Source organism: Salmo salar, chromosome ssa22, assembly GCF_905237065.1.
Source record: "Salmo salar chromosome ssa22, Ssal_v3.1, whole genome shotgun sequence".
In the NCBI taxonomy this organism is placed as follows: Eukaryota; Metazoa; Chordata; class Actinopteri; order Salmoniformes; family Salmonidae; genus Salmo; species Salmo salar.
Window position 1 is genome coordinate 31,956,517 of NC_059463.1, and position 27,498 is coordinate 31,984,014.

Consider the following 27,498-nt stretch of genomic DNA (forward strand, 5'->3'; position numbering starts at 1 on the left):
TCTATTCATGTGTGCCTTGGTCCAACAAACAATTTTACAAACATAAGATGAGGAATGGGTCACACCTACCTAGAAGGGGGAGGGAAAGGAGAGATGGGACAGATAGGACACATTTTTTCGTTTCTATATATATGTACTTGAATATTATTGCCTGTCTGGGATCTGAACCTGTCATAAAAAAATATATAATAATAATAAAAAATGTATCACAAAAAAAAACAGTTTTGTCATCCACTAAAACAAACCCAGAAATCAACCATTTTAACTTTTGGATAACACATTATATGATAGTCTTCTTAACTATTAGTTGAATAACTTTGTTCTGTTTTGTGCAATCATGTTGCTTGCGATACTGCAGTCACTGGGCCGTTTTCAAACCAAAGGCATTTACCGACACTCCCTAACAATTTGCTGAGAGTCATCAATTATGCAGGGTACCCGCACGCGCTGGGAAGGGAGGTAGCAGCAACAATATGGCGTCAGCCGCAGTTTCTCCCGAATCTTCTGGACATCTGCAGTTCAGTGCCGGCTGTCTGGATTTCTGTTAATGCGGGAAAAGTAAGTAGATATTATGTTGTCTTGTCCGGCGGGGTTTTGGCGGAGGATGGATCATGCTACTTCCCTGTCTACAACCTGCATCCCCAATGCCGCAGAGCGGTCCCCCTCTCAGAATCCTTTATCCTGAATATTGTGGATAGCGCTCCTTGCCAAAGCTTGTGCAAATATGCATGCGAAACCTCAATTACATGTAGGGATGACAGTCTTAGCTGAAAAATATAAGCTTATACTGCGAAAAGTCGTGGAGAGTGTTAAGCAGGTAAATCGGGGTGTTGGCCTGCCTCTGAACGGAATGACATTCTATGTGTCAAAATGTGAAACATACGCATACGCTGGGATGCCTCGGGAAGTAGGAGCACGTCAAACTTCAGTGCGTGTTAGCGCTGACATCGACATACATGCAGGCATACAAGGTAGCGGTATGAGCTTTGAGTCAACTTCTATTCTCGATACCCTAATCCTTTGTAAGACCATTTAACTGTAACTGTGATAGTGTTACCTCATGCACCCCACCTCCACTCCATCACCCCTCCCCTTGCAATTTTGAGGCTATATTGCTTGAGATAGGCATGCCTCAGGTTTGGCAGTTGAAGGGGGACCGCGGCACCCCCTCCTCATCTCTTTACAGCCCCCATCCCCAAATAGAGGTGGATAACAAATGTCCACGATGGTGTTATAACCCTTCCATGTTAATGTTGGGAGCCTTATGGCTTACCTAGGCAGTCTTTTCGGGTGTGGTGCTATACAATACGGTCGTCAATGGTATCTGGGGAGCTTACCAAAAACCATTATCAAGACAATCTATAACAATTTATACCATTTACTTCGAACGGTGGAGCTGAGATTGTTTTGGAGCAACACAGTTAAATTAATGACATAGCCTAGAATTTATACGAGCAGTGCATGTTTTCAAATGGACTTGTGCCTCTGTCATAGAAGCATCCTCAATACTGCAGTATTTTAGTAAAGGCTTTGGCCCGCATGCCGGGGACAAGGCACGCGCGTGTGTAAACAGTGCATGAGCTACAATACAAAGTCATACTGATAGACCATACAGTGGAAGAGTTATTACCAGTTTATAACATATAGGCCAAGAAGGTGCGCATTTTACTTTGTTTAACGGTTTTACATGTGCTATGGGGTTTATCAAGTGATAACCTGTAATGACAATTGTTTGGAGAGGAAATCCACTTATAAATTAATCGATTATTGTCCTGACATGGGCAACATGAGCAGTTTTCTGAATGACCTCCATTTTGGCAGGGGTTTAACGATGCCACCCTGTTCATTCATAGACAACACTGAAAGCGCAAGAGCCAGATTATATCCAAATCAATGGGATTGGCATGAAGTCTAGACTAATTGACTATATTGTGTTCATATTTGAGTATATAATTTATTCCAGTCCATATTGCTCTCATTCAGTATCCTATCCGGTCAATGCTAAATTAGGCAATTTGGAGTTATTGAATTCTGTGTGCCACTGGCATGTAGGCCCTCGTGTAGACGCACTGGATATGCTGTGCTGCTGCTACCCTCGTCTGATTCCGTGCGGACTCCTCTATCCAGTTGCGTTTCTCTCCTCAATAGATCTCCACTCTGCCCCTCCTCTTCACATCTGTCTCCAGACTCTCCACGATGTCGGATGCTCTCAGTTTCGTCTTTCTTATAGCCCACCTCTCAATAATAGAGTGAAACAGTTGCGATAAATAGTTAAATTACAGGCCTAGGCAACTCTGCTGGTTGGGCGTTTGGATGTCTCTTTTCTTGGCATAGAGGACACACGCATAGAGGACTCGAGCTAGCGCTTCCTTTGAGGACTCTGTCATCAGTGGTGCTGAAACGGACAGCGATAGGCAGCGCGATCTAAGGCGACGTCAGTTCAACATCTAGTTTTGATTTACATTTGGTTGAGTTGTCAACTAACTTGTATTCAACGTGAAAAAAACATGTCTCCATGTCATTGGATCTAGGTTAAAAGTTTGGTGAAAAACAGACGAAATGACCTTACTTTGATGACTTTTTGCAAATTCAATCATTTTCCCACGTTGATTCAACGTAATCGCATATATTCTTTTGGTTGAAATGACGTGGAAACAACGTTGATTCAACCAGTTTTTGACCAATGGGGCGGCTTCCAGAAGCCACTGGAGTTTTCTACCATCTCAGGTTCGGTTTCATGCGATTAACAATCCTTCTCACAACGGACTAATCACTCGTCTGTCTGTAGCAAAATCTAAATGGATGTTACAATTATGCTATTGGTAAATACGCATGCTTATTGGGTTGAATGTCCGGGATGGCATTAGGAACAGCATGCACTCTCAGCGATTGAATGAACACGTGAGTAGCCTTCATTTTTTGAAGGAAATGTTTTGTATCACAAGGTCCCATCCTTCTTGGAATGTGGTTGGCTATTACATTGACTTGATTTACCTGCAGCCCAAATGAGGACAGAATGAATAGTCTTGATTAACTCTACACATTCGCTATAGGAAAGCCAGTTGGACAGCTCCTCTATGCCATCATTAGTAAATTAGTTCCCCATATGTCCTGTGGTGCATCAATGTTTGTGAATCACCTTGAACGTAGATCAATTGATGTAACATTTGTGGAAGGAGACTTGGAGGTTGCACCAGGGTCGGGTTACTTAAAACGACGACTTAATTTCCTAGTGGTACAATCTCTGGTGTCAGCGGTTTATAGGTATGGTGGCTTTTAAGGTTTCTTTGCCCTTCGTTCATTCCTGGCCACATTAATTAGTCGTGAAATGTAGCGTAACCTCTATAACATGCACTGCAATGTTCATGACGATGATACTTGAAAATGTATCTATATCAGATCAGATAATAGCCTACATGTTTATACAAAAAAATAACATCACACCCGTGGCAATATATTTGAAGAGAACTAGATTTCCACTTAAAAGTCACGAAAATAACCTGGACTAAATTATTCTGAAATCAGAAGAATTCAAATGAATCTGTTAGGAGGCAGGTGAATCTCATTTACGGTGTAATTTTTCTCACCTATGAGTAAGTTGCAGGTGCCTACAGGGTAAAAATAGCCATTCAACCAGTTTTGTCAAGAGAAAACAAAATGTTCTGCTCCATTGCACTCCACTGTAATGTGCAAGGGTGAAAATATATTAGAGAGCAACTGTCATTTACACTAACACATTACAAGTCAACAATACTGAAAAATGAAGATCCATCATGACCAGGTTATGGCAATGATCTGTGGTGTTTTGAGAATCTACTGAAGTCATATACGTTTGTTATCCATCATACCACCGGAACTCCAGCATTCTAGAGAAGCATTGCAATGGAACAGAAGAGGACGAAAGTTCCAAAGGGACCATATTTAGATTTTGGTGCCATAGTACCTACCTTTTCCAAGTTAGAATGTGGGTACAAAGGGAATATCTTATTAAGATATGTAATGTCAGGTTTTTCAGAGAGAGAGAGAGAGAGAGAGAGAGAGAGCGAGAGAGAGAGAGAGAGAGAGAGAGAGAGGAAGTATCCTAGAACATTAGTCAGATATTCCAAAGAAAGACATTTAACAGAGCTCCCTCCCTCCAGAAGCAGTACAGGTCACCTGGGACAAGGGAAGAGCCCATGCAGCAGACAGACAGGTACAAGTAAACAGAGGGCTGGAGGTGGCCATTCATTCTTCTCCCTGTAGGGTCACCAAGGTAATCAGCAGGCCAGCCAGACAGCGTCAAAGCCACCATGAATGATTGAAGTAGATTGAAGTCACAGTTCTCTGAAAACCTCAGTGGCAGCCCTGATTTCTGTGGCCTTTATCTGTATGCATTTTGAGAAAGCAAGAGAGAGAGAGGAGAGACAGAGAGAGAAAGAATCATATAGAGGGAGAGAGAGAGTGTCTGGCTCAGGTTCTTAATGGTTGCACATCCTCTAGTCAGGATGCCTTGCTTTGTCGGCTTCCTCTCTGACAGAGATAGAACATTTCACCCTGTCTCAGGCTTAGGGAGAGCAACAGACAGACAGATAGACAGACACAGACAGAGAGGACACAACCGAGCAATTAGTCTTGTTAATAAGCACCATGATGAAATATAAATCTATCAGATGTTTCATTCGTCTCTTTGTTCTGCCATCTAATTTGAACTAAAAGAGGAGACCTTCATGAGATGTTAGCTAGCCTTCTGAGTGTTGTTCAATTTCATTGTACCCAAGGTGATATTTTAAACAAGATCATTATGACTTTTTGCATTTTGTAATTTGATAGTAGGACAGGCTGTTTACCCAGATGCTGAACTGCCAAATACTTCCTAAATCATAACCAAAGTTCTTCGTGAAAATGGATGTTCTCAACTTGAGTTTCATTAGAGATATGGATTTGTCAGCATTTATACCTTTTATCCTGTCTCTTTTTCTCCTCCTCTCTCTCTCTCTCTCTCTCTATCTCTCTCTCTCTCTTTCTCTCTCTCTTTCCCTCTCTCTCTCACTTTCCCTCTCTCTCTCTCCCTCTCTCAGAGCCAGATGTCCTGGATGAAACGTAAATAAAGCGGAAATAGCTGTAGGATGAAAACATGGCCGCGCCCGGTCTCGCACCCCCAGGACCTGACAGCTTCAAGCTGTTCACCCCCGAGTCGCTCCTTACTATCGAGGAGCGCCAATTCCAGGAGAAGATCAAGAAAAAGCCCAAGCCCAAGTCGGACAGCAGTCACCGCGATGAAGAAGAGGAAGAACCCATGCCCAATGGTGATCTGGAGGCGGGAAAGTCCCTCCCTTTCATCTACGGGGACATCCCTAATGGGCTGGTGGCGGTACCACTGGAGGACTTGGACCCTTATTATATGAATGAGAAAGTGAGTTCCTACACCACTCAATCCCACACAGGGCTCGACATGACAAAGGGATCAAACTAACTCTCCTGCAGTGAGAAGTTAGGGGTTGGAGGGTTGTGGGGTAGGATGGGATGGGTCCGAGGTTTGAAAGTAGTACTGGTATAATATCTGTTTAGAAAAATAATTTGAGGAAGGAACAAATGGATTGTTCTATACTCAAATCTTTGTAGCTTGCCTTTTAAATGTATACTGCTAATGACTGTGTTATAAGTCCTAATGTGTGTCCCCTTATATTAAGCTTTAACCACGTTTATGAATGAGATGTTAACCTTATGGGTTAAGTATAAGGGAAAAAACACTACCATGGCTTGGCTATGAGTAAATTTAGAATAAAACTATCTATAGGAAACTTGATGAACCTTTTACTGCAGGGGACTAAATCAGGGTCACACAGAGTGTTTCTTGGTAGTCTTAAACAAAACTACTTTGAAACAATATTATACACCTCACACACATTGTTATGGGCTTAAAAAAAAGAAGACACCTGTACCATGCCAGATATACAGTTGAAATGTATTCCATTTTGAGTTTCATTCCAGTATTACACTTTATATACATCACAGAAGACTGAAATACAACAAAACCGTTTGGCATAAAACACCAGATTTACAACAGTTTTTGAATTTTTATGTTTGTGTTCCACATCGCTGTACCAGCCATGAAAATAGGGTTATGGCACAGAGTCAACAGCAAAGATGACCTTGAGGTGTGTTATTGCTCTTTAATAGTTTGACCACTGGGAGAGGCAATTAGAGCCAGTCGATTCCTAAGAAGGCTCACATAGTGCTCATAAGTATGTTCTGAATGCTCTGGCTAGCACAATTACCCAAACGATGCTGGTGGATCCAGTAACTCTGCAGTGAATGTCTGGAGCTCTGGACCGCAGGCCTGTTTGGTAATGCTTATGTAGTCTTATCTGTTGATTGATGCTCTGTGTTGCTGCACTTACTGGAAATGTGCTGGTGGATGCTGGCAGCAGAGATGACACCAACGGGCCTCTCTGAATATGTGCTATCAGTGCTAATTGAATTTGCTAGTGAGGAAAATTGCACTTGGATCATGAGGGTGTTCTGTCGAAGCAGACAGTCTGCATGTGTGTGTGTGTGTATCTGGGTTTCTGTGTAGGAGAATGTGGTGTGTGTGTGCAAGTTTATGCATTTAGTGTATGTACATTTCCCTGCATACTGTACATTTAGCACATCTTCATAGTATTTTTGCATGGGATACTTTTTCCCTGCCTACTTGTACCAATTTGAAGGAGTTAGCAGCTGTTTTGTTTGTTGCATGGCTTCCTTAAAAATACAACCACCATATCGTATCATGATTCAGGCCAGACACCACATACGCCCAATTTGGTATGCATACACAACACATAATAGCTCCCATTTAGCATAAGTCAAATGGTTGCTTCCCCTACCAGCCCAGGGCACAACAGTACAGTTTCCCTTTCAGTTTAGGCCCCTCTCCCCTCAGCCTCCACCCCCCAGTGTAATCCAAGCCCAGGAGAGGAGAGGAGGGGCTGGCTCCACCTTGAGGGTGGTAGAGGTGAGGAGCAGCCTGTTTCCTGGGCCAGCTGGCTGTACTGGGCTGAGTTGCTGGGCTGAGCTGGGCTGGGCAGGGTTGGAGAAAGGGTTAAGCTGAGCTGGATGGCTGGGCTAAACTGGGGGCTGGGCTGGCTTGGGTTGGAGGCAGGGCTGAAGGCTAGGATGGTGGTTGGGCAGGGCTGAGGCTGAGGCTGGATAAGAGCCTGGACTGAGCTGCAGGCTAGGCTGGGCTGGGCAGGCCTGTAGGTTAGGATGGAGGCAGGGCTGGGATGGGTTTTCTAGCCTGTAAGATAATCTAGGGCCTGCAGGGCTATAGAGAGCCACTCAGCAATGTGTGTGTTTCCTATGATCTAACGATCCATGGACTTCTATGATGGCAGCCAGAGGAGGGGTGATGGCGAGGTACAATTGCTGAGTTTAACCCTCTCCTTCATCCTCCCCGCTTCCTTACCCCGTTGCCCTATCTGATATGCTTGGCTCTCTCCTTCTCCTGCCTCTGCTCCCTTGTTCCTTTGTTCTCCCTCCCTGTCCTTGAGGAGGGACAGAGGTAGACTCGTTCATCAGGTGGTGCTCAGTGCTCCCTCATGCACACCTCTCTCATGTCAGGAGCTGTGTCTGTCTCAGTGACCTCCATCCCTAGATCTGTGTGAATGTGTGTGTGTGTGTGTGTGCGTGTGTGTGTGTGTGTGTGCGAGCATGCGTGTGTGTGTAAGAGTGAATGAGTGTGTGTGCGCGCATGTATGCTATCACGCCTCTCCCTCACTCTGCCCTCCCAAGGTCTCTTACCTTTGTGACACACACACTGCAGGCCGGGCTGTGTGTGTGTGTCAATTACGTAAGAGGACCTGGTAGAGAGCAGAGCGCAAGTCACTGACCTGCTGGGACCAGGATGGTCTGGGACACACAATGGGCCTCCGCCTCCCTGGCCATTCAGAGCTTTTACTACCACCCTCCCTCCCCTCCCATCCACACCTTCACCTTTCATGACACCTATGGGAGCCCCGGCATGCATATTCATTTGTCACCTCAAAACCTCCTCCTCAATCTCTCAACCTCTTTTCTCTCTCTACCTCTCCAGGTTTCTCATTCTCTCCTCTACTCGACCGCCAATTCCCCTATCCCCTCCCTCTCTCCCCACCTCCATGTATGCAAGCTTGCGTATGACCGTGTGTGTGTGTTGCTGTCAGCTGCAGTGAAACCTGATCACAGCACTCATGAATCGAGTAGGGGAAGAGGGGAGCGGTGCCGGTGAGGGAAAAGTGCAGTCACTGCAGTTTCTCTTCTCCCCTGGCTGTGGTGGATGTGTGTGTTAGTGTGTGTGTGTGTGTATCTGTGCATGTGAGCATTTGTGCAGGCGTATGTGCACGCATGTGTGTGTGACAGTGCATGTGTGTGTGAGTACGTGTTTGTTGAAGATGGGGTTGAATTTAAGTTGAGCCACAGTGAACGCTGTGTGTGTGTGACAGTGCATGTGTGTGTGAGTACGTGTTTGTTGAAGATGGGGTTGAATTTAAGTTGAGCCACAGTGAACGCTGTGTGTGTGTGACAGTGCATGTGTGTGTGAGTACGTGTTTGTTGAAGATGGGGTTGAATTTAAGTTGAGCCACAGTGAACGCTGTGTGTGTGTGACAGTGCATGTGTGTGTGAGTACGTGTTTGTTGAAGATGGGGTTGAATTAAAGTTGAGCCACAGTGAACGCTGTGTGTGTGTGACAGTGCATGTGTGTGTGAGTACGTGTTTGTTGAAGATGGGGTTGAATTTAAGTTGAGCCACAGTGAACGCTGTGTGTGTGTGACAGTGCATGTGTGTGTGAGTACGTGTTTGTTGAAGATGGGGTTGAATTTAAGTTGAGCCACAGTGAACGCTGTGTGTGTGTGACAGTGCATGTGTGTGTGAGTACGTGTTTGTTGAAGATGGGGTTGAATTTAAGTTGAGCCACAGTGAACGCTGTGTGTGTGTGACAGTGCATGTGTGTGTGAGTACGTGTTTGTTGAAGATGGGGTTGAATTTAAGTTGAGCCACAGTGAACGCTGTGTGTGTGTGACAGTGCATGTGTGTGTGAGTACGTGTTTGTTGAAGATGGGGTTGAATTTAAGTTGAGCCACAGTGAACGCTGTGTGTGTGTGACAGTGCATGTGTGTGTGAGTACGTGTTTGTTGAAGATGGGGTTGAATTTAAGTTGAGCCACAGTGAACGCTGTGTGTGTGTGACAGTGCATGTGTGTGTGAGTACGTGTTTGTTGAAGATGGGGTTGAATTTAAGTTGAGCCACAGTGAACGCTGTGTGTATGTGACAGTGCATGTGTGTGTGAGTACGTGTTTGTTGAAGATGGGGTTGAATTTAAGTTGAGCCACAGTGAACGCTGTGTGTGTGTGACAGTGCATGTGTGTGTGAGTACGTGTTTGTTGAAGATGGGGTTGAATTTAAGTTGAGCCACAGTGAACGCTGTGTGTGTGTGAGTACGTGTTTGTTGAAGATGGGGTTGAATTTAAGTTGAGCCACAGTGAACGCTGTGTGTGTGTGTGCCCGACAAACATGTTGGCCTGGGCCCTTCGTAGAAACGTTTACTTAATTGCACCCACATGATGTCCCAGGTCTAAATCAGTCCCTGACTAGAAGGGAACAATGAAAACATGCGGTGTAACTGGCTTGGAGGTCCAGAGTTGAGTTTGAGGGAACTAGACAATATAGCATCTACAGTAGCTTAAGCCAGGTTGTTAGATCTGTTTGTGCTTCAGACAAGCTGAAACAGGTATGGTCTGGCGACCAAAGAATGTAGCACTGTATGGTGTAACCAGCGTCTCTCCTGCTAGCCATTTTATCTCTATGGTATTTTTATTTATTTATTTATTTGATTTATTTCACCTTTATTTAACCAGGTAGGCAAGTTGAGAACAAGTTCTCATTTACAACTGTGACCTGGCCAAGATAAAGCAAAGCAGTTTGACACATACAACAACACAGAGTTACACATGGAGTAAAACAAATATACAGTCAATAATATAGTAGAAAAATAAGTCTATATACAAAGTGAGCAAATGAGGTGAGATAAGGGAGGTAAAGGCAATAAATAGGCCATGGTGGCGAAGTAAATACAATATAGCAATTAAAAAACACTGAAATTGTAGATTTGACAGTAGATGAGTGTGCAAAGTAGAAATTCTGGGGTGCAAAGGAGCAAAATAAATAAATAAATACAGTAGGGGAAGAGGTAGTTTGGGCTATTTATAGATGGGCTATGTATAGCATTGACCCCCATAGCCATTCTCTCTCTATGGTGTAGTAGCATTGACCCCCGTAGCCATTCTATCTCTATGGTGTAGCATTGACCCCCGTAGCCATTCTCTCTCTATGGTGTAGTAGCATTGACCCCCGTAGCCATTCTCTCTCTATGGTGTAGCAGCATTGACCCCCGTAGCCATTCTCTCTCTATGGTGTAGTAGCATTGACCCCCGTAGCCATTCTCTCTCTATGGTGTAGCAGCATTGACCACCGTAGCCATTCTATCTCTATGGTGTAGTAGCATTGACCCCCGTAGCCATTCTATCTCTATGGTGTAGCATTGACCCCCGTAGCCATTCTATCTCTATGGTGTAGTAGCATTGACCCCCGTAGCCATTCTCTCTCTATGGTGTAGCAGCATTGACCACCGTAGCCATTCTCTCTCTATGGTGTAGTAGCATTGACCCCCGTAGCCATTCTATCTCTATGGTGTAGTAGCATTGACCCCCGTAGCCATTCTCTCTCTATGGTGTAGCATTGGCCCTCGTAGCCATTCTCTCTCTATGGTGTAGTAGCATTGACCCCCGTAGCCATTCTATCTCTATGGTGTAGTAGCATTGACCCTTGATAGACATTCTCTCTCTATGGTGTAGTAGCATTGACCCTTGATAGCCATTCTCTCTCTATGGTGTAGTAGCATTGACCCTTGATAGACATTCTCTCTCTATGGTGTAGTAGCATTGACCCTTGATAGCCATTCTCTCTCTATGGTGTAGTAGCATTGACCCCCGTAGCCATTCTCTCTCTATGGTGTAGCATTGGCCCTCGTAGCCATTCTATCTCTATGGTGTAGTAGCATTGACCCCCGTAGCCATTCTCTCTCTATGGTGTAGCATTGACCCCCGTAGCCATTCGATCTCTATGGTGTAGTAGCATTGACCCCCGTAGCCATTCTCTCTCTATGGTGTAGCATTGACCCCCGTAGCCATTCGATCTCTATGGTGTAGCATTGACCCCCGTAGCCATTCTCTCTCTATGGTGTAGTAGCATTGACCCTTGATAGACATTCTCTCTCTATGGTGTAGTAGCATTGACCCTTGATAGCCATTCTCTCTCTATGGTGTAGTAGCATTGACCCCCGTAGCCATTCTATCTCTATGGTGTAGCATTAACCCCCGTAGCCATTCTATCTCTATGGTGTAGTAGCATTGACCCCCGTAGCCATTCTCTCTCTATGGTGTAGCATTGACCCCCGTAGCCATTCTCTCTCTATGGTGTAGCATTGACCCTTGCTAGCCATTCTCTCACTATGGTGTAGCATTGACCTCCGTATCCATTCTATCTCTATGGTGTATTAGCATTGACCCTTGCTAGCCGTTCTTACACTGTAAAAAGTGGGACAGCACTGTTGTTCATCTGAAGTGATTTTTCTGATTGGTATGATCCAAAATTACCCTTTGGTTTATTCAACCTATTCTATTAAATTTACAGATCAATGTGATGTTTTGAATTGAATGAAAGCTTCTACATTCCTTTTAACATCTTGTGCACATTCGCATTGCATAGCAGTGAGTACAATGTAGCGGCAGCAACCTATCAGAAGTATCGGAGGCATGGTCTATTGTAGGTGTAATCCTAACCCTGTGGTACTAAAGAACCTGGACTCCATTGATGGTCACCATTTGTTTTTTTATTTAACCTTTATTTAACTAGGCAAGTCAGTTAATAACAAATTCTTATTTACAATGACAGCCTAGGAACAGTGGTTAACTGCCTTGTTCAGGGGCAGAACGACAGATTTTTACCTTGTCAGCTCAGGGATTCGATTTAGCAAACTTTTGGTTACTGGCCCAACACTTTAACCAATAGGCTACTTGCCGCCCCAAAACCAATATTGGTTACAATATTGGAACCAGTTCATGTGAAAGTCTCATGTAAAGAAAGTGTTTGGAGTCATTATTTCATGCTATGGAACCAATTTCATATCTTGATTAACAAGAAATTGATTTCATTGCTTGTAACCCAATTGAACAAATGTGTATAGGTAATTCCAAAGGGAAAAATCTACTTGGTACAACATGAAAATTGGGTTGTATATACATGTTTGTTTTTATGTCGTTTATTAGGTTTAACCAGTGGGGTAAGTGTAGTGTTGAAATAAAGACGTTGTAACTTGAAATATAGATTTGGAAATAATTGAATATAACAGTTGGCATTGAATCATTTTTTTGGTTTCAACAAGTGTTTGCTTTTTTCAATTGATAAAACCTAACTCATTTACTTGCAACCAGTTCACACATTTTTTTTTAGGTTGATCCAAAGAGTATTTTTTACATTGTATCTCTGTTATGTAACCAGTGTCTCCTGCTAGTCATTCTATCTCTATGATGTAACCAGTGGCTCTATTGCTAGTCATTCTATCTCTATGATGTAACCAGAGTCTCTCCTGCTAGTCATTCTATCTCTATGATGTAACCAGTGTCTCTATTGCTAGCCATTCTATCTATGTAACCTCCTGCTAGCCATTCTATCTCTATGGTGTAACCAGTGTCTCCTGCTAGTCATTCTATCTCTATGATGTAACCAGTGTCTCTATTTCTAGCCATTCTATCTCTATGGTGTAACCAGTGTCTCTCCTGCTAGTCATTCTATCTCTATGGTGTAACCAGAGTCTCTCCTGCTAGTCATTCTATCTCTATGGTGTAACCAGAGTCTCTCCTGCTAGTCATTCTATCTCTATGATGTAACCAGTGTCTCTATTGCTAGCCATTCTATCTCTATGGTGTAACCAGAGTCTCTCCTGCTAGTCATTCTATCTCTATGATGTAACCAGAGTCTCCATTTCTAGTCATTCTATCTCTATGATGTAACCATAGTCTCTCCTGCTAGTCATTCTATCTCTATGATGTAACCAGAGTCTCTCCTGCTAGCCATTCTATCTCTATGATGTAACCAGAGTCTCTCCTGCTAGTCATTCTATCTCTATGATGTAACCAGTGTCTCTATTGCTAGCCATTCTATCTCTATGGTGTAACCAGAGTCTCTCCTGCTAGTCATTCTATCTCTATGGTGTAACCAGAGTCTCTCCTGCTAGTCATTCTATCTCTATGATGTAACCAGTGTCTCCTGCTAGTCATTCTATCTCTATGATGTAACCAGTGTCTCCTGCTAGCCATTCTATCTCTATGATGTAACCAGAGTCTCTCCTGCTAGCCATTCTATCTCTATGATGTAACCAGTGTCTCCTGCTAACCATTCTATCTCTATGATGTAACCAGAGTCTCTCCTGCTAGTCATTCTATCTCTATGATGTAACCAGTCTCTCCTGCTAGTCATTCTATCTCTATGATGTAACCAGTGTCTCCTGCTAGCCATTCTATCTCTATGATGTAACCAGTGTCTCCTGCTAGCCATTCTATCTCTATGATGTAACCAGAGTCTCTCCTGCTAGTCATTCTATCTCTATGATGTAACCAGAGTCTCTCCTGCTAGCCATTCTATCTCTATGATGTAACCAGTGTCTCTCCTGCTAGCCATTCTATCTCTATGATGTAACCAGTGTCTCCTGCTAGCCATTCTATCTCTATGATGTAACCAGAGTCTCTCCTGCTAGTCATTCTATCTCTATGATGTAACCAGTGTCTCTCCTGCTAGTCATTCTATCTCTATGATGTAACCAGAGTCTCTCCTGCTAGTCATTCTATCTCTATGATGTAACCAGTGTCTCTCCTGCTAGCCATTCTATCTCTATGATGTAACCAGTGTCTCTCCTGCTAGCCATTCTATCTCTATGATGTAACCAGTCTCTCCTGCTAGTCATTCTATCTCTATGATGTAACCAGAGTCTCTCCTGCTAGCCATTCTATCTCTATGATGTAACCAGAGTCTCTATTTCTAGTCATTCTATCTCTATGATGTAACCATAGTCTCTCCTGCTAGTCATTCTATCTCTATGATGTAACCAGAGTCTCTCCTGCTAGTCATTCTATCTCTATGATGTAACCAGAGTCTCTCCTGCTAGTCATTCTATCTCTATGATGTAACCAGTGTCTCTCCTGCTAGTCATTCTATCTCTATGATGTAACCAGTGTCTCTCCTGCTAGTCATTCTATCTCTATGATGTAACCAGAGTCTCTCCTGCTAGTCATTCTATCTCTATGATGTAACCAGTGTCTCTCCTGCTAGTCATTCTATCTCTATGATGTAACCAGTGTCTCTCCTGCTAGTCATTCTATCTCTATGATGTAACCAGAGTCTCTCCTGCATGGCAGACTGCTGCTGTCCCCAAATGAACCTGGCTGAGTAGCATACTGACTGGTCATTTCCAATGGCTGATGCTGATCACACAGGGACAGTGAGTAGGTTTGAATGAGTAAAACATATCCAGAATATGTCCTTCATACACTGATATAATTAACCATAGCTAGGTCCCACGTTGGTGACTTTATTCACTTCCTATCATGCCATGGCTGTGATTTTAAAGAGTCAAATTACCCCCCCCCACCTCCCCCCACACACCCTTTCCTCTCTCTCCCTCTTTCTCTCTCTCTGAGGTGTAGTAAATTAGAGCAAGGGCCTGGCTTTAGCGGCCTGTCTGAGTCCTTAGTGTCTGATGACACAGCATGCTTCTGCCGAGGGGAGGAGAGGGGGAGTAGAGAGGGAGGGAGAGGGGAAGGGGAGGGGTTTGGGAGGGGGGAGCACACCACACAGGACATCTAGAGGGGATTGATGCTCAGTGGAGTTGGACTGGCTATATACACTCTTAGAAAAAAGGGTTCCAAATGGGTTCTTCGGCTGTCCCCGTAGGATAACCCTTTTTGGTTCCATGTAGAACCCTCTGTGACAAGGGTTCTACTTGAAGCCAGAAGGGTTCAACCTGGAACCAAAATGATTCTTCAAAGGGTTATCTTATGGGGACAGCCGAAGAACCCTTTTAGGTTCTAGATAGCACCTATTTTTATAAGAGTGTAGTACATATGTGTGCCGGGGAGGGAGGGATTGTGGGAGGGAGTGTGGGAGCGAGTGTGGTTGGATAATGATGTGTTAGCATTATAGTACATGCGGTTGCGTAAATGCTGGCCAGTAGGTTATGTATACTGTATACCGTAATAATACATCTCTGGATGTATTAATGCTAACGTTTTAGCAAGGGTTTACGATGGTTTGTCTCACTGAATGTGTTTCTGTTTGCGAAGGTCATTGATGTCTTAGACAATGATTCAGACAAAAATCCTGGCTGAAGTCAGGTGTTTAAAGAACAGTCTAATTACCCCCCCCCCCCCAGCTGTGGTAGGCTGCTCCCTCAATGACCTACTCTCCATTGTTTCCCGTTTAGCCTTCTGTCATGTCTTTCTCTTTCTCTCTGCTGCATGCTGCCTACCCCTCCCTCCCTCCCTACATCTACCCATCCATCTCTGCTTTGGCTCTCTCCCCTCTGCAGCTCTCAGGATTTTCTTCTGCATTCCTCCCTCTCCCCCTCCACCCCCTCATTCCCCTCTCTCTCACTTTCTCCTCCACTGCGTGCCCCCATTCCTTTCTCTCGCTCTCTCTCTCTCTCTCTCTCCTTATTTTGCTCCCTCTCTCTTTGTCTGTCTTTGCTGCTGTCCCTGTATCCCTGCATGCCCCCTCCACATCCCTCTCTCACTGCTCCACTGCATGCCTTTCCCCCTCCCTCCTTCCTCTCCCTCTCTTTGGTTGTCTCTGCAGCTGCATTCTGCCTCCTATTCCTGCATATGTATTTCTCTTCAAAGCTTCTATTGTGGATGATGAAACTTGCAGTAGCTTTGCAGCAAATCCGTCATGAGACATTCCGTTTGCATTGTGTGTGTATGCATGTAAGTGTGTGTACTAGTATTTAGATCAGTGGGACTGCATTCCTGTGTGTGTACTGTGAAAAGGACCCGTGCCACTCTGTGTGATGGTGTGTGTTTATGCATGTGAAGCGTGCCTTTGATTATCACACAGTGGGTCCAGCACACCATGCATCAAATGGTTGATATGTATTGGCCCATTTCAATATGTCCGGGAATCGTAGGCTAGTTAGCCTTCTCTTCTCTCCACAGTAATGGGGCGCCTCACTATGTCCTGGCTTCTATAGGCTCTCTCTCTCTCTCTCTCTCTCTCTCTCTCTCTCTCTCTCTCTCTCTCTCTCTCTCGTAGCTGTGCTACAGTAGCCAGTTAGTGTAATCAATAGCAGATTTCTCCCTCCTCTCTCTCCACATCCATCCAGCTTACAGACATACTAAAGCCCCTTTACAATTTAATTATGATTCTGTATGTATATTGATTGACCTAAATTGAAACACAGGCCTAGCATATTAGTGATGAAACCGATGTATGGGGTGTGTGTGCATGCATGTGTGTACGTCAGTGTGTGTATGATGTGTCATCACAAAATGAAAACTGTTCGGGAGCAAATAACTGCAGATGGCATCGAACTGGGAAAATCTCTACAGATTGGTCCAATGAAATATTGTATTGAGAATCTGTAGTTATTATGGCTCAAGAATGTCAGTGAATCAAAGGCCTGTCAGAATATGAATGACTATTCCTGGCTGATAGCAGTAGATAAGATTAATATGATTCTTTAATCACATTTAATATGATTAATGACATTGGAATGTAACCATTTGGTGCCAATAAGACTATCAGAGGCTTACCTGTGTGTCCTAAACTAAAGCTATGTCCTCAGAGGGTCTGAAGTAAAAGTCGCCTTCACTCCCCAGGGAAGGAGGGAAGAAAGAGAGGGAGGGAGGGAGGAATTGAAGTCAGGACAGCCAGAGAGAACACATACACCTAGCATGAGGCTATAGGGACCACATCTGTGGCCATGTTGACAATGAGTCCAGAGCAGGCCACTCATTACACATGTCTCTTCTGTCATAGCAACATTTGACCCCCCACATTACTTTGAACACTAGATTTTTGCTGTAGCCCCAATTTGAACCTGAGCCTAATTTTAACCATCACCAGACAATGGGATTGGGGTAAATGATAGAGGTAGACAATTTTTTCTGACAGGAAGAAATGGTGAGGATTTGAGTTAGCCTAGCTATAGTTTATGGTCAAAAAGAAAGGAGAGGAAGAAATACTTAGGGAAGGAGAGAGCGAGGGATCAGGGGAGTGTGAGGAGTGTTGTAATGCAGAGAGAGAATACATTTAGTCTTTCCCCAGACTGCTCTGCAGCCACCACTCGCTATTTTAATCTAATTAGCTTTCAGGACACTACTGTCTCAGGACACTCCTGTCTCAGGACACCTCTGTCTTGTTGCCCAGCCGCTCCTTGCCAGTGTTTCCCTTGGAGTGTATGACAAACAGACAGTCCCAGTGTGTGTGTGTGTGTGTGTGTGTGTGTGTCTGTGTGTGTGTGTGTGTGTGTGTGTGAGAGAGAGAGTTTGAAGTCCTTTTTGGTGTCTCTATATACCTACTGTATGTCTTTGTAGGTGTGGATTATTTCTCTGAATATGTGTCTGTTTGTTGTGCATGCCATGTGAACAGTTTAGTTTTTAATGTGTTAGTCTGACTTTGTGTTTCTGTTGAACATGTGTGGGGCTTACAGTGTAACGGGTTGTTTGACTGTGTGTGAATCGGGCTGTATCTGTGTTCAGTGTGTAGTATGTTTAGCTGAGATGTTTTAGTGTTTCATTCTATGCGTGTTGGCCTATGTTGCGTGGTGTGCGGTATACTGGCCTATATATTCTCCCCTAGTCCCACAGCTGTTATGGAGTGTAATACTGTACTGTACTGTACAGTAGGAAGGTACTGCAGAGGTCATCTGATCTGGACTCATGTGTTACGTAGCACCCCCCCTCTCTCTATCTATCTCTCTCTCTCTGTCTCTCTGGGTCTGACTGGGAACAGGACTAATGGATGAAGTGGAGCCAGAAAAGTTCATGTAGGCACTTATAATTAACAGTATGGCTGATTGTCTACTGGTCACGCTTCTGCTGTGATGTCTCTTTCCTCTCACTCCCTGTGCACACACACCCCCACATACAAACGTGCATACACACACACACACACACACACACACACACACACACACACACACACACACACACACACACACACACACACACACACACACACACACACACACACACACACACACACACACACACGTGTGCGCTCATACATAAATGCAATCGCATACAGCCCCCCCCTCTCTCTCACACACACACACACACACACACACACACACACACACACACACACACACACACACACACACACACACACACACACACTCCTTCTCTCAGAGCTCTGGGCCTAACCTCACCACAGCCAGCCCAGCCCCACTTGGCTGGATCGATGGCAGCGTTTGCAGTTCTTTTCCAGTAAGAGCTTTAAGCTGGGAGAAGAAGACAACTATTTGGCCACAGACTGGAGAGAGGGGAGAGGAACAGAGGAAGGAAGGAACAGACACAAACACTGGGATATCTTACTGTCACCGTCAGTCAGGGGCTCTTAGTTACTCTAACTGGAAGTGGTACAGTAGTTAGATAGTGCAAAGTGGTTGGGTACTTTTTCAAATGTTGAAAAACTTAAAATTACATTTTAGGTTTTTTAGTTATTAGGCTATTCAGACCTGGTCATTGAATTCCATTTTATATTTTTCACACATTCTGTAATAGTTGTGAAATATGTCTTCACAATAGTAAACGAGGCATGTGCATGTGCTTTAGTGGAAGAGACTCAAGGTCATGGTTGACTTAAAGACATGCTCCGGAACTTTGCAGACTACTAAGTATTTTTTAAACCTCCCGCTTTGGGCTGGATTGTCAATGTCTCTAACTGGAAGTTCATACATGCGGAATCTATGAGAATAATTAATTTCACCTCAATTAGCCACAAAATCCCTACTTTGAAAGCAACTGTTTTCCCTACATTTTCCCCCAAGAGGGCCAGCCCCCTAGCAATTCAAGTTCTAGCCAAAGAGCTTCAGCCCCTCACTAGCAAGATACACACACACAGGAGAGAGAGAGAGATCCTTGACGTGGTGCACATATCTGCACATGTATGACATAGTAAGCAATTTTACTTTGAGAACTACTGGCTAAAAAGTATGCAAAAGTACTAGAAAATCAGAAGTCTCTGCCTAACTGTTCTATAATGAGAGAAGATGTTGTGGTTGTCTTTGCTGTTCAGCCTGTGCCCTAGTATGTGCATGAAACACACGGTCAGACTCAGCACATCTTAGGATATACCCTGTTTATTACTCAGTAACAAATAAGTTACCAATATTGGTTTACCCTCTTGTTGATTGCTTTTGGGAGGAAATGCACAGAGTACTCCTTATGGTGCCATGTTAAAGTGGGTGAAATCTACTTGTGGTCGTAATACAACATAATTCTTCTTGCAGTGAATGGGCATGGCAAACTGAAGCAGCAAGTTCCATAAAATGAGTGGAGCCACCCTGTGTGCCCTGTGACTCAGAGATGAGGTCTGCAATCAGATCAGCCAATGAACAGTCAGCTTAGTGTACCTTAGTCATGACTTCCCATTTCTGTTATCTCAGCATGAGATGTACTGTATGTGTCATGAAACCCTGATGAAGGCAGCATATTACATCGGAGCCATGAGAGTGTGCAGCTTTTCTTTTCTACATGTCCCGTATGTGTCATTCCTTGTATTGATTGCTCTTGTTAATGCATCTCTCTCTCTCTCTCTTTCTCTCTACAGACGTTTATAGTCCTAAACAAAGGGAAAACAATCTTCCGCTTCCACGCCACGGACTCCTTGTACGTCATCAGCCCTTTTAGTCTCTTTAGGCGAATAGCAATTAAGATTTTGATACACTCATATCCTTTCAAGTGGTGCATTGTCTTGCTTTGAAATTATGATTTTGTTGTTTATCATGGGGAAATTACGGAGCACGTACATGTACTTCTTCAATGTACTGTACATAATATTAAGGTTGAAGGAGCTAGTGATTGTGATGTTTTCTTTTGATTGGTTGAAGAAACAGAGAAGAGGTGATACAGGCCAAATCATCCTTGTATATTGATCTGGATCTTGTGACCCACACTATCCGGAAAAATCTTCCCTTGTCCGGATACCCTGGATCCACATCTCGTTAAATCTTTCATGGATGGGGCCACTGCATCGCAGTGGTAGAGGTGTAACTACAGACCTGTGTTCGATCCCAGGCTGTATCACAACCGGCCGTGATCGGAAGTCCCATAGGGCGGTGCACAATTGGCCCAGCGTCATCCGGGTTAGGGGAGGGTTTGGCCGAGGGGGCTTTACTTGGCTCATCGCGCTCCAGCAACTCCTTGTGGCGGGCCGGGTGCCTGCAGGCTGACCTCGGTCGTCAGTTAAACGGTGTTTCCTCTGACACATTGGTGCGGCTGGCTTCTGAGTTAAGCGGGTGGGTGTTTAGAAGGCGGGTCATGGCCGGTCATGTTTCGGAGGACGCATGACTTGACCTTTGCCTCCTGAGCCCGTTGGGGAGTTGCAGTGATGAGACAAGATCGAAATTGGGGAGAAAAAAGGGATAAAATAAAAAAATTCATGGATGAACTGTATGTCATTGTAGAGTGTCTCACAGTATATTCAACTATGTTCCTACCGTATGTTGATGGGTGGTGGAGTTTATATGGTCATCAACCTTTTCTTAACTCTCTTCCCTGTTACGGTATTCAGTATGATCATCATGAGCACCATTTTGACCAACTGTGTTTTCATGACATTTAGTGATCCTCCAGAATGGAACAAGATAGTAGAGTAAGTATTGATTTATAACTCCCTATGTACATTCATAAACTGTTTAGAACACATTTATAAACTAATATGCATTTATTCACATATCTCACCCTTTCGCTGTCTCTCGTCTTATTGTGCTCTAGGTATACCTTCACAGGTATCTACACCTTCGAATCGCTTACCAAGATTGTGGCGCGAGGCTTTTGTATAGATGGGTTCACTTTTCTACGAGACCCATGGAACTGGCTGGACTTCATGGTGATCTCTATGGCGTAAGTAGTCCACCTCCTCCCCATATTCCTCTCTCTACACCTCCATCTCTCTCTGCACTGCCATCTTTACCAGGGTGACAGGGTTGGGCCAGGCAGTACATGCCACACTAGAGAATTTTGCAAATCATGCAAAATAATCCAAGATGATGAAGCATCTCCAAATATTAATTCCACAGAATAGAATTCATTCAACTGAATCAATCAGTCAATAGGACATACAGTATATGTTAGTACAGGTACAGTGCATTCTTGTACAGGTACAGTGCAGACTTTTTCCCGATTTTGTTACGTTACAGCCTTATTGTAAAATTGATGAAATTGTTTTTTTCCCCTCATCAATCTGCATACAATACCCAATAATGATGACGCAAAAACAGGTTTTTATACATTTTTGGAAATGTATAAAAAAAAGATGTACTGAAATTTCACATTTACATAAGTTTTCAGACCCTTTACTCAGTACTTGGTTGAAGCACCTTTGGCAGCGATTACAGCCTCGAGTCTTCTTGGGTATGACGCTACAAGCTTGGCACACCTGTATTTGTGGAGTTTCTCCCATTCTTCTCTGCAGATCCTCTCAAGCTCTGTCAGTTTGGATGGGGAGCGATGCTGCAAAGCTATTTTCAGGTCTCTCCAGAGATGTTCAATCGGGTTCAAGTCCGGGCTCTGGCTGGGTCACTCAAGGACATTGTCCAGACTTGTCCCAAAGCCACTCCTGCGTTGTCTTCACTGTGTGCTTAGGATCATTGTCCTGTTAGAAGGTGAACTTTCACCCCAGTCTGAGGTCCTGAGTGCTCTGGAGCAGGTTTTCATCAAGGATCTCTCTGTACTTTGCTCCTTTCATCTTTCCCTCGATCCTGACTAGTCTCCCAGTCCCTGTCGCTGAAAAACATCCCCACACCATGATGCTGCCATCGCCATGCTTTACCGTAGGGATGGTGCCTGGTTTTCTCCAGATGTGATACTTGACATTCAGGCCAAATAGTTCAATCTTGGTTTCACCAGACCACAGAATCTTGTTTCTCATGGTCAGAGAGTCCTTTAGGTGCCTTTTGGCAAACTCCAAGCGGGGTGTCATGTGCCTTTTACTGAGGAGTGGCTTCCGTCTGGCTACTCTACCATAAAGGCTTGATTAGTGGAGTGCTGCAGAAATGGTTGTCCTTCTGGAAGGTTCTCCCATCTCCACAGAGGAACTCTGGAGCTCTGTCAGAGTGACCATTGGGTTCTTGGTCACCTCCCTGACCAAGGCCCTTCTCCCCCGATTTTTCAGTTTGGCCGGGCGGCCAGCTCTAGGAAGAGTCTTGGTGGTTCCAAACTTCTTCCATTTAAGAATTATGGAGGCCACTGTGTTTTTGGCGACCTTCAATGCTGCAGAAGTTTTTTGGTACCCTTCTCCAGATCTGTGCCTCGACACAATCCTGTCTTGAAGCTCTAGAGACAATTCCTTCGACCTCATGGGTTGGTTTTTGCTCTGACATGCACTGTCAACTGTGGGACATACAGACAGGTGTTTGCCTTTCCAAATCATGTCCAATCAATAGAATTTACCACAGGTGGACTCTAATCAAGTTGTGGAAACATCTCTAAGATGATCAATGGAAACAGGATGCACCTGTGCTCAATTTCAAGTCTCATAGCAAAGGGTCTGAATACTTATGTAAATTTGATATCAGTTTTTTATTTATTAATACATTTGAAACTATTCTAAAAACCTGTTTTTGCTTTGTCATTATGGGGTATTGTGTGTAGATTGATAAGAAAAAATGTATATTTAATACATTTTAGAATAAGGCTTTAACGTAAGAAAATGTGGAAAAAGTCAAGGGGTCTGAATACTTTTCGAATGCACTGTATATTTGTAATGTTGAATTTTATGAGAATGACATACATATGCATGGGTTTGTTGAAAGAGAAGCCATTTTGATGTGATGGCTCACTAGTTAAATTCTAGAGAGTGAGATAGCTCCTTGAAATGATGTAGAGTTTATACAGATGCGTAAAAAAATTATCTGATTACTCGACTTGTATCCTCCTTTAAAAACAACATGTTTTGCCGGGGGGGGGGATATTCTATCAAAGAAGATGATTTCAATGGGCAGGGATTTTGGAATTTGGTAAAAGGAGATTTAGATGATGGAAATATGCAAATATTGTAAATGTTCGAGTTTGGCAAGGAATGATTGCCCTGCCCCAATTTTAGCACCACAATATGTTTTCTCTGATTTATCTGTGTAACATTTTGAAATATTTGGTTGAAACATTTTGGGCCGTACAGTGTATTTCTTTATTTCTTTTGTATTTTCCTATCTTCCTTTTTTTCCCCTTTATTTTATTTTTGTATTTTCTTTCTTTCAAGGTTGGGGTCAATTCCGTTTAAATTCAGTCAGTTCAGGAAGTAAACTGAAATTCCCCCCCAAAAAGTCTAAAATATTTTCAGTAACAAAAAAATGTAATTGGAATTTCAGTTTACTTACTGAATTGACTTAATTGAAATGGCATTAACCACAATCCTGCCTTCTTTCTCTCTTTCATTCTGGAACGACTGCTGAGTAACTGTGATCTGATCCACTCTGCAGGTATATAACAGAGTTTGTAAACCTAGGCAATGTGTCAGCTCTGCGTACGTTCAGGGTTCTGAGGGCTTTGAAAACTATTTCTGTTATCCCAGGTAAGACTGTGCAGGTGTGTGTGTGCGGGCGGGCGAGTTGCTGGGGTCAGTGTTAGGTGTGGTTTTGTTTCTGTTTTTTTTTCGTTTCCTCTTCCACCTTCGCTCCTCTCTCCTGGAGGGATAGGCGCTTCTCTCTCTCACTCTCTCTCGCTGTGGTGTCCCCTCCTCCTGCCGGTCATCTTCTTCGGTGGTGATGGTGCTGGTGTGGTGCACTTGGCGTCCGTGTGTGTGACCTGTAGGTTTGTGTGTGTTATCGTTTGTGTTTTTTGTCATGGTGTTTTGTTCTGTGTGTGATCCTACCCCGTTACAGATATGTAACAGAATTTGTGGACCTGGGGAATGTCTCGGCGCTGAGAACGTTCAGAGTTCTCCGAGCATTGAAAACTATTTCTGTGATTCCAGGTGAGACTCCCATTTAAACACTAAAGCTGAGTTTATTTTGATTTCTCATTAAATGGATTCTCATAATTTCTTATTACTTTAGACTCTTAAAGAGGATGCCTCAGAAACGATAACTGTTTTGTTGACTTTTTATTTTCCAAACGATCAAAAATGGTAGCAATACATTTTTGATAGGCTTCGCAGTCTACTGGCAGTCTTGTGGTGTTAAGTTGAAAAGGTGCTCCTGATATGACATACTAGACGACAAACAGCCCATATAATAAGTGGGTGGGATACACTGCAAATGTTGTATTATTGCTTGTATTTTAATAATATTCTCCCCCAAAGTGACATTAACAGATTCATACAGTATACTGAGAGCAGATCGTATGGGTAGGAGCATGAGTTGTCCCCCAAGGAAAACGTCAGGCCCTAGTTGATAACTCTCCCATGGTTAAGAAAAACTCAGGGTCTTAGTATGAGGAGTAGTAGAAATGCAAAATAGTTATTATTATTGTCATCTTAACCTCCAAGTCAAAGTGATAGACAAGGGTTTCACACTCACACCGTATCTGTAAGCTTTTCTTATTTAGACCATGAGGATCTCTTCAGAGAGGTTCGATTCACTTTCCAACAGAGAGTCATTTGTTGATAGCCACCAAATGAATGAATATAGGTAAATACATAACGTTTAGGACCTTTGATGAGTTTGTGTTCAAATTTGTACCTTAGTTGTTGTCACCATCTTAAAACACATCACGTTTCTGTATGAAGCCCTGACCATAACGGAGCACCCTGAAGAACAATGAATTCCTTAAGACTGCCAAGCCTAGTTTGACAACACACTTTATGCTGCATGAAGCTTTTCAAGACACCTGCTTTTTTATCTTACAACTTTGGCTTTTAAGGAGCTTCTTTACTTTGAATTCCATTCTGTTATGATTATAACAGTGAACTCCTGAATGTGGACTATTAGTTTCTGAGATCTTTGTTAATCCTGGGACATTAAGGCATAAACACAACAGAGAAAGTAACTAAAGGAAATAAACACAGTGATAACACATAACTGATTTTCAATCCAACACTTCCAATGGTGCAAATATATAACCCCACCAGAGAAAAACTAATTGGAGATCCACCTGAAGGCTTTTTCTCTGGTTGGGGGTAAAGGTGTTGGATTGAAAATCAGTTATGTACACACACACACACACACACACACACACACACACACACACACACACACACACTTAATTAGCCTTTTGAGATTGTGTAGAACTTCGACTGCAGAACACTTTAATGGTGCAAAAGTGTTGTTGAACAAATGTCTGGGGCAGGAAGTAAATGTGAATTTGTGCATTAAATACATCTAGTCCAGTAAGTAGTGTTGGCTCAGTCTCCAGTGTAGGCCTCTGATCTAAAGGGGTCCCAACCTAAAAGGCTCACCCAGTGGGGATCACACCACACAGCACGAGTGGGACATGATGGGGGTGCCTAGGATGGGAACCATTCTAACCATGGGAACCAAGCTAAGTCACCATCCCGGTTGCCAGACAGACAGGTGATGATGACATGGAGTCAATTCCTTCAGCCTTGGCGTTTAAATGACCTGCATGCAACCTGCCATTCCCACTCGTTCCCCCTTACCCCTGCCCCCCTCGTCTACCCTCTCTTCTCTTCCAACTTCTTCCTCCTCTGACTGAACCCATTCCTGCGCTCTCTCTTCATTGTGCTGTGCTGCTGTGTTTGGTCAATCTGGTGGATGTTTTGTAGTTGTTGTGATATCTATTATCTGAGAGTGGCCCCACTGTTTCCAAGGATGCTCTACACTGCCTGTGAAACTGAGACTTGAACAGAAAAATAACATTAGGGAAAATTACATAAAAATTACTTTCACATAATGATGTAAATTAACATACACTTTTCATTAATTGGTATCCCTCCACAACTCCATCACCCATTAGTCTTAGAACTATTTTGGTATAGCCTACCTCTGTCATTTTGTTGATTTAGAACATTTGAGGAGTATTTTGATCATCACTGAAGTGTGTCAGTCTCATGGAAATCTCACGTAGGGGCACTCTTAATGTTGTGTTTCTATGTTGTGGTGTTTAAAAAATGCTTGAATGTCTGATAATCTTCTTGCTGTTTTTTATGTGTCTTTAATTATTGTTTGATGTACAGTAACAGACAAAAGTTTCCACACACCTACACATTCAAGGGTTTTTCTTTATTTTTACTGTTTTCTAAATTGTAGAATAATAGTGAAGACATCAAAACTATGAAATAACACACATGGAATCATGTAGTAACCAAAAAAAGTGTTAAAAAAACTAAATGTATTTTATATTTGAGATTCTTCAAAGTAGCCACCCTTTGCCTTGACAGCTTGTCACACTGTTGGCATTCTCTCAACCAGCTTCATGAGGTAGGAAGGCATTAACAGGTGTGCCTTGTTAAAAGTTAATTTGTGGAATTTCTTTCCTTCTTAATGCGTTCGAGCCAATCAGCTGTGTTGTGACAAGGTAGGGTAGTATACAGAAGATGGTATTTTACCAAATAGGGCTAAGTCCATATTATGTCAAGAACAGCTCAAATAAGCAAAGAGAAACGACAGTCCATCATTACTTTAAGACATGAAGGTCAGTCAATCCGGAAAATGTCAAGAACTTTGAAAGTTTCTTCAAGTGCAGTCGCAAAAACCATCAAGCGCTATGATGAAACTGGCTCTCATGAGTACCGCCACAAGAAAGGAAGACCCAGAGTTACCGCTGCTGCAGAGGATAAATTCATTATAGTTGCCAGCCTCAGAAATTGCAGCCCAAATAAATGCTTTACAGAGTTCAAGTAACAGACACAACTCAACATCAACTGTTCAGAGGGGACTGTGTGAATCAGACCTTCATGGTCGAATTGCTGCAAAGAAACCACTACTGAAGGACACCAATAATAAGAAGAGACTTGCTTGGGGCAAGAAACATGAACAATGGACATTAGACTGGTGGAAATCTGTCCTTTGGTCTGATGAGTCCAAATTTGAGATTTTTGGTTCCAACTGCCGTGTCTTTTGGAGACGCAGAGTAGGTGAACGGATGATCTCCGCATGTGTGGTTCCCACCGTGAAGCATGGAGGAGGAGGTGTGATGGTGTGGGGGTGCTTTGCTGGGGACACTGTCAATGACTTAGTTATAATTCAAGGCACACTTAACCAGCATGGCTCCCACAGCATTCTGCATCAATTCGCCATCCCATCTGGTTTGTGCTTAGTGGGACTATTAT

General features: G+C 43.4%; 1 protein-coding gene across 6 annotated transcripts in view; it reads left to right on the forward strand.

Annotated features, from left to right (window-relative positions):
* The first annotated feature begins 423 nt into the window (after positions 1 to 423).
* Positions 424 to 27,498, forward strand: part of LOC106583170 (sodium channel protein type 8 subunit alpha) — a 118,558-nt gene continuing 91,483 nt past the window's right edge. For 5 of the 6 annotated variants that reach the window (XM_045705343.1, XM_014167045.2, XM_014167047.2 and 2 more), the window contains exons 1-6: positions 424 to 558; positions 5,058 to 5,392; positions 19,879 to 19,997; positions 20,833 to 20,922; positions 21,045 to 21,173; positions 24,152 to 24,243. In XM_045705343.1, the coding sequence (XP_045561299.1) occupies positions 5,114 to 5,392; positions 19,879 to 19,997; positions 20,833 to 20,922; positions 21,045 to 21,173; positions 24,152 to 24,243 (709 nt within the window). In that variant the 5' untranslated portion in view covers positions 424 to 558; positions 5,058 to 5,113. Of the gene's footprint in view, positions 559 to 5,057; positions 5,393 to 19,878; positions 19,998 to 20,832; positions 20,923 to 21,044; positions 21,174 to 24,151; positions 24,244 to 25,438; positions 25,781 to 27,498 lie in introns of those variants that run through there. The other variant, XM_014167050.2, reaches the window with a different exon arrangement.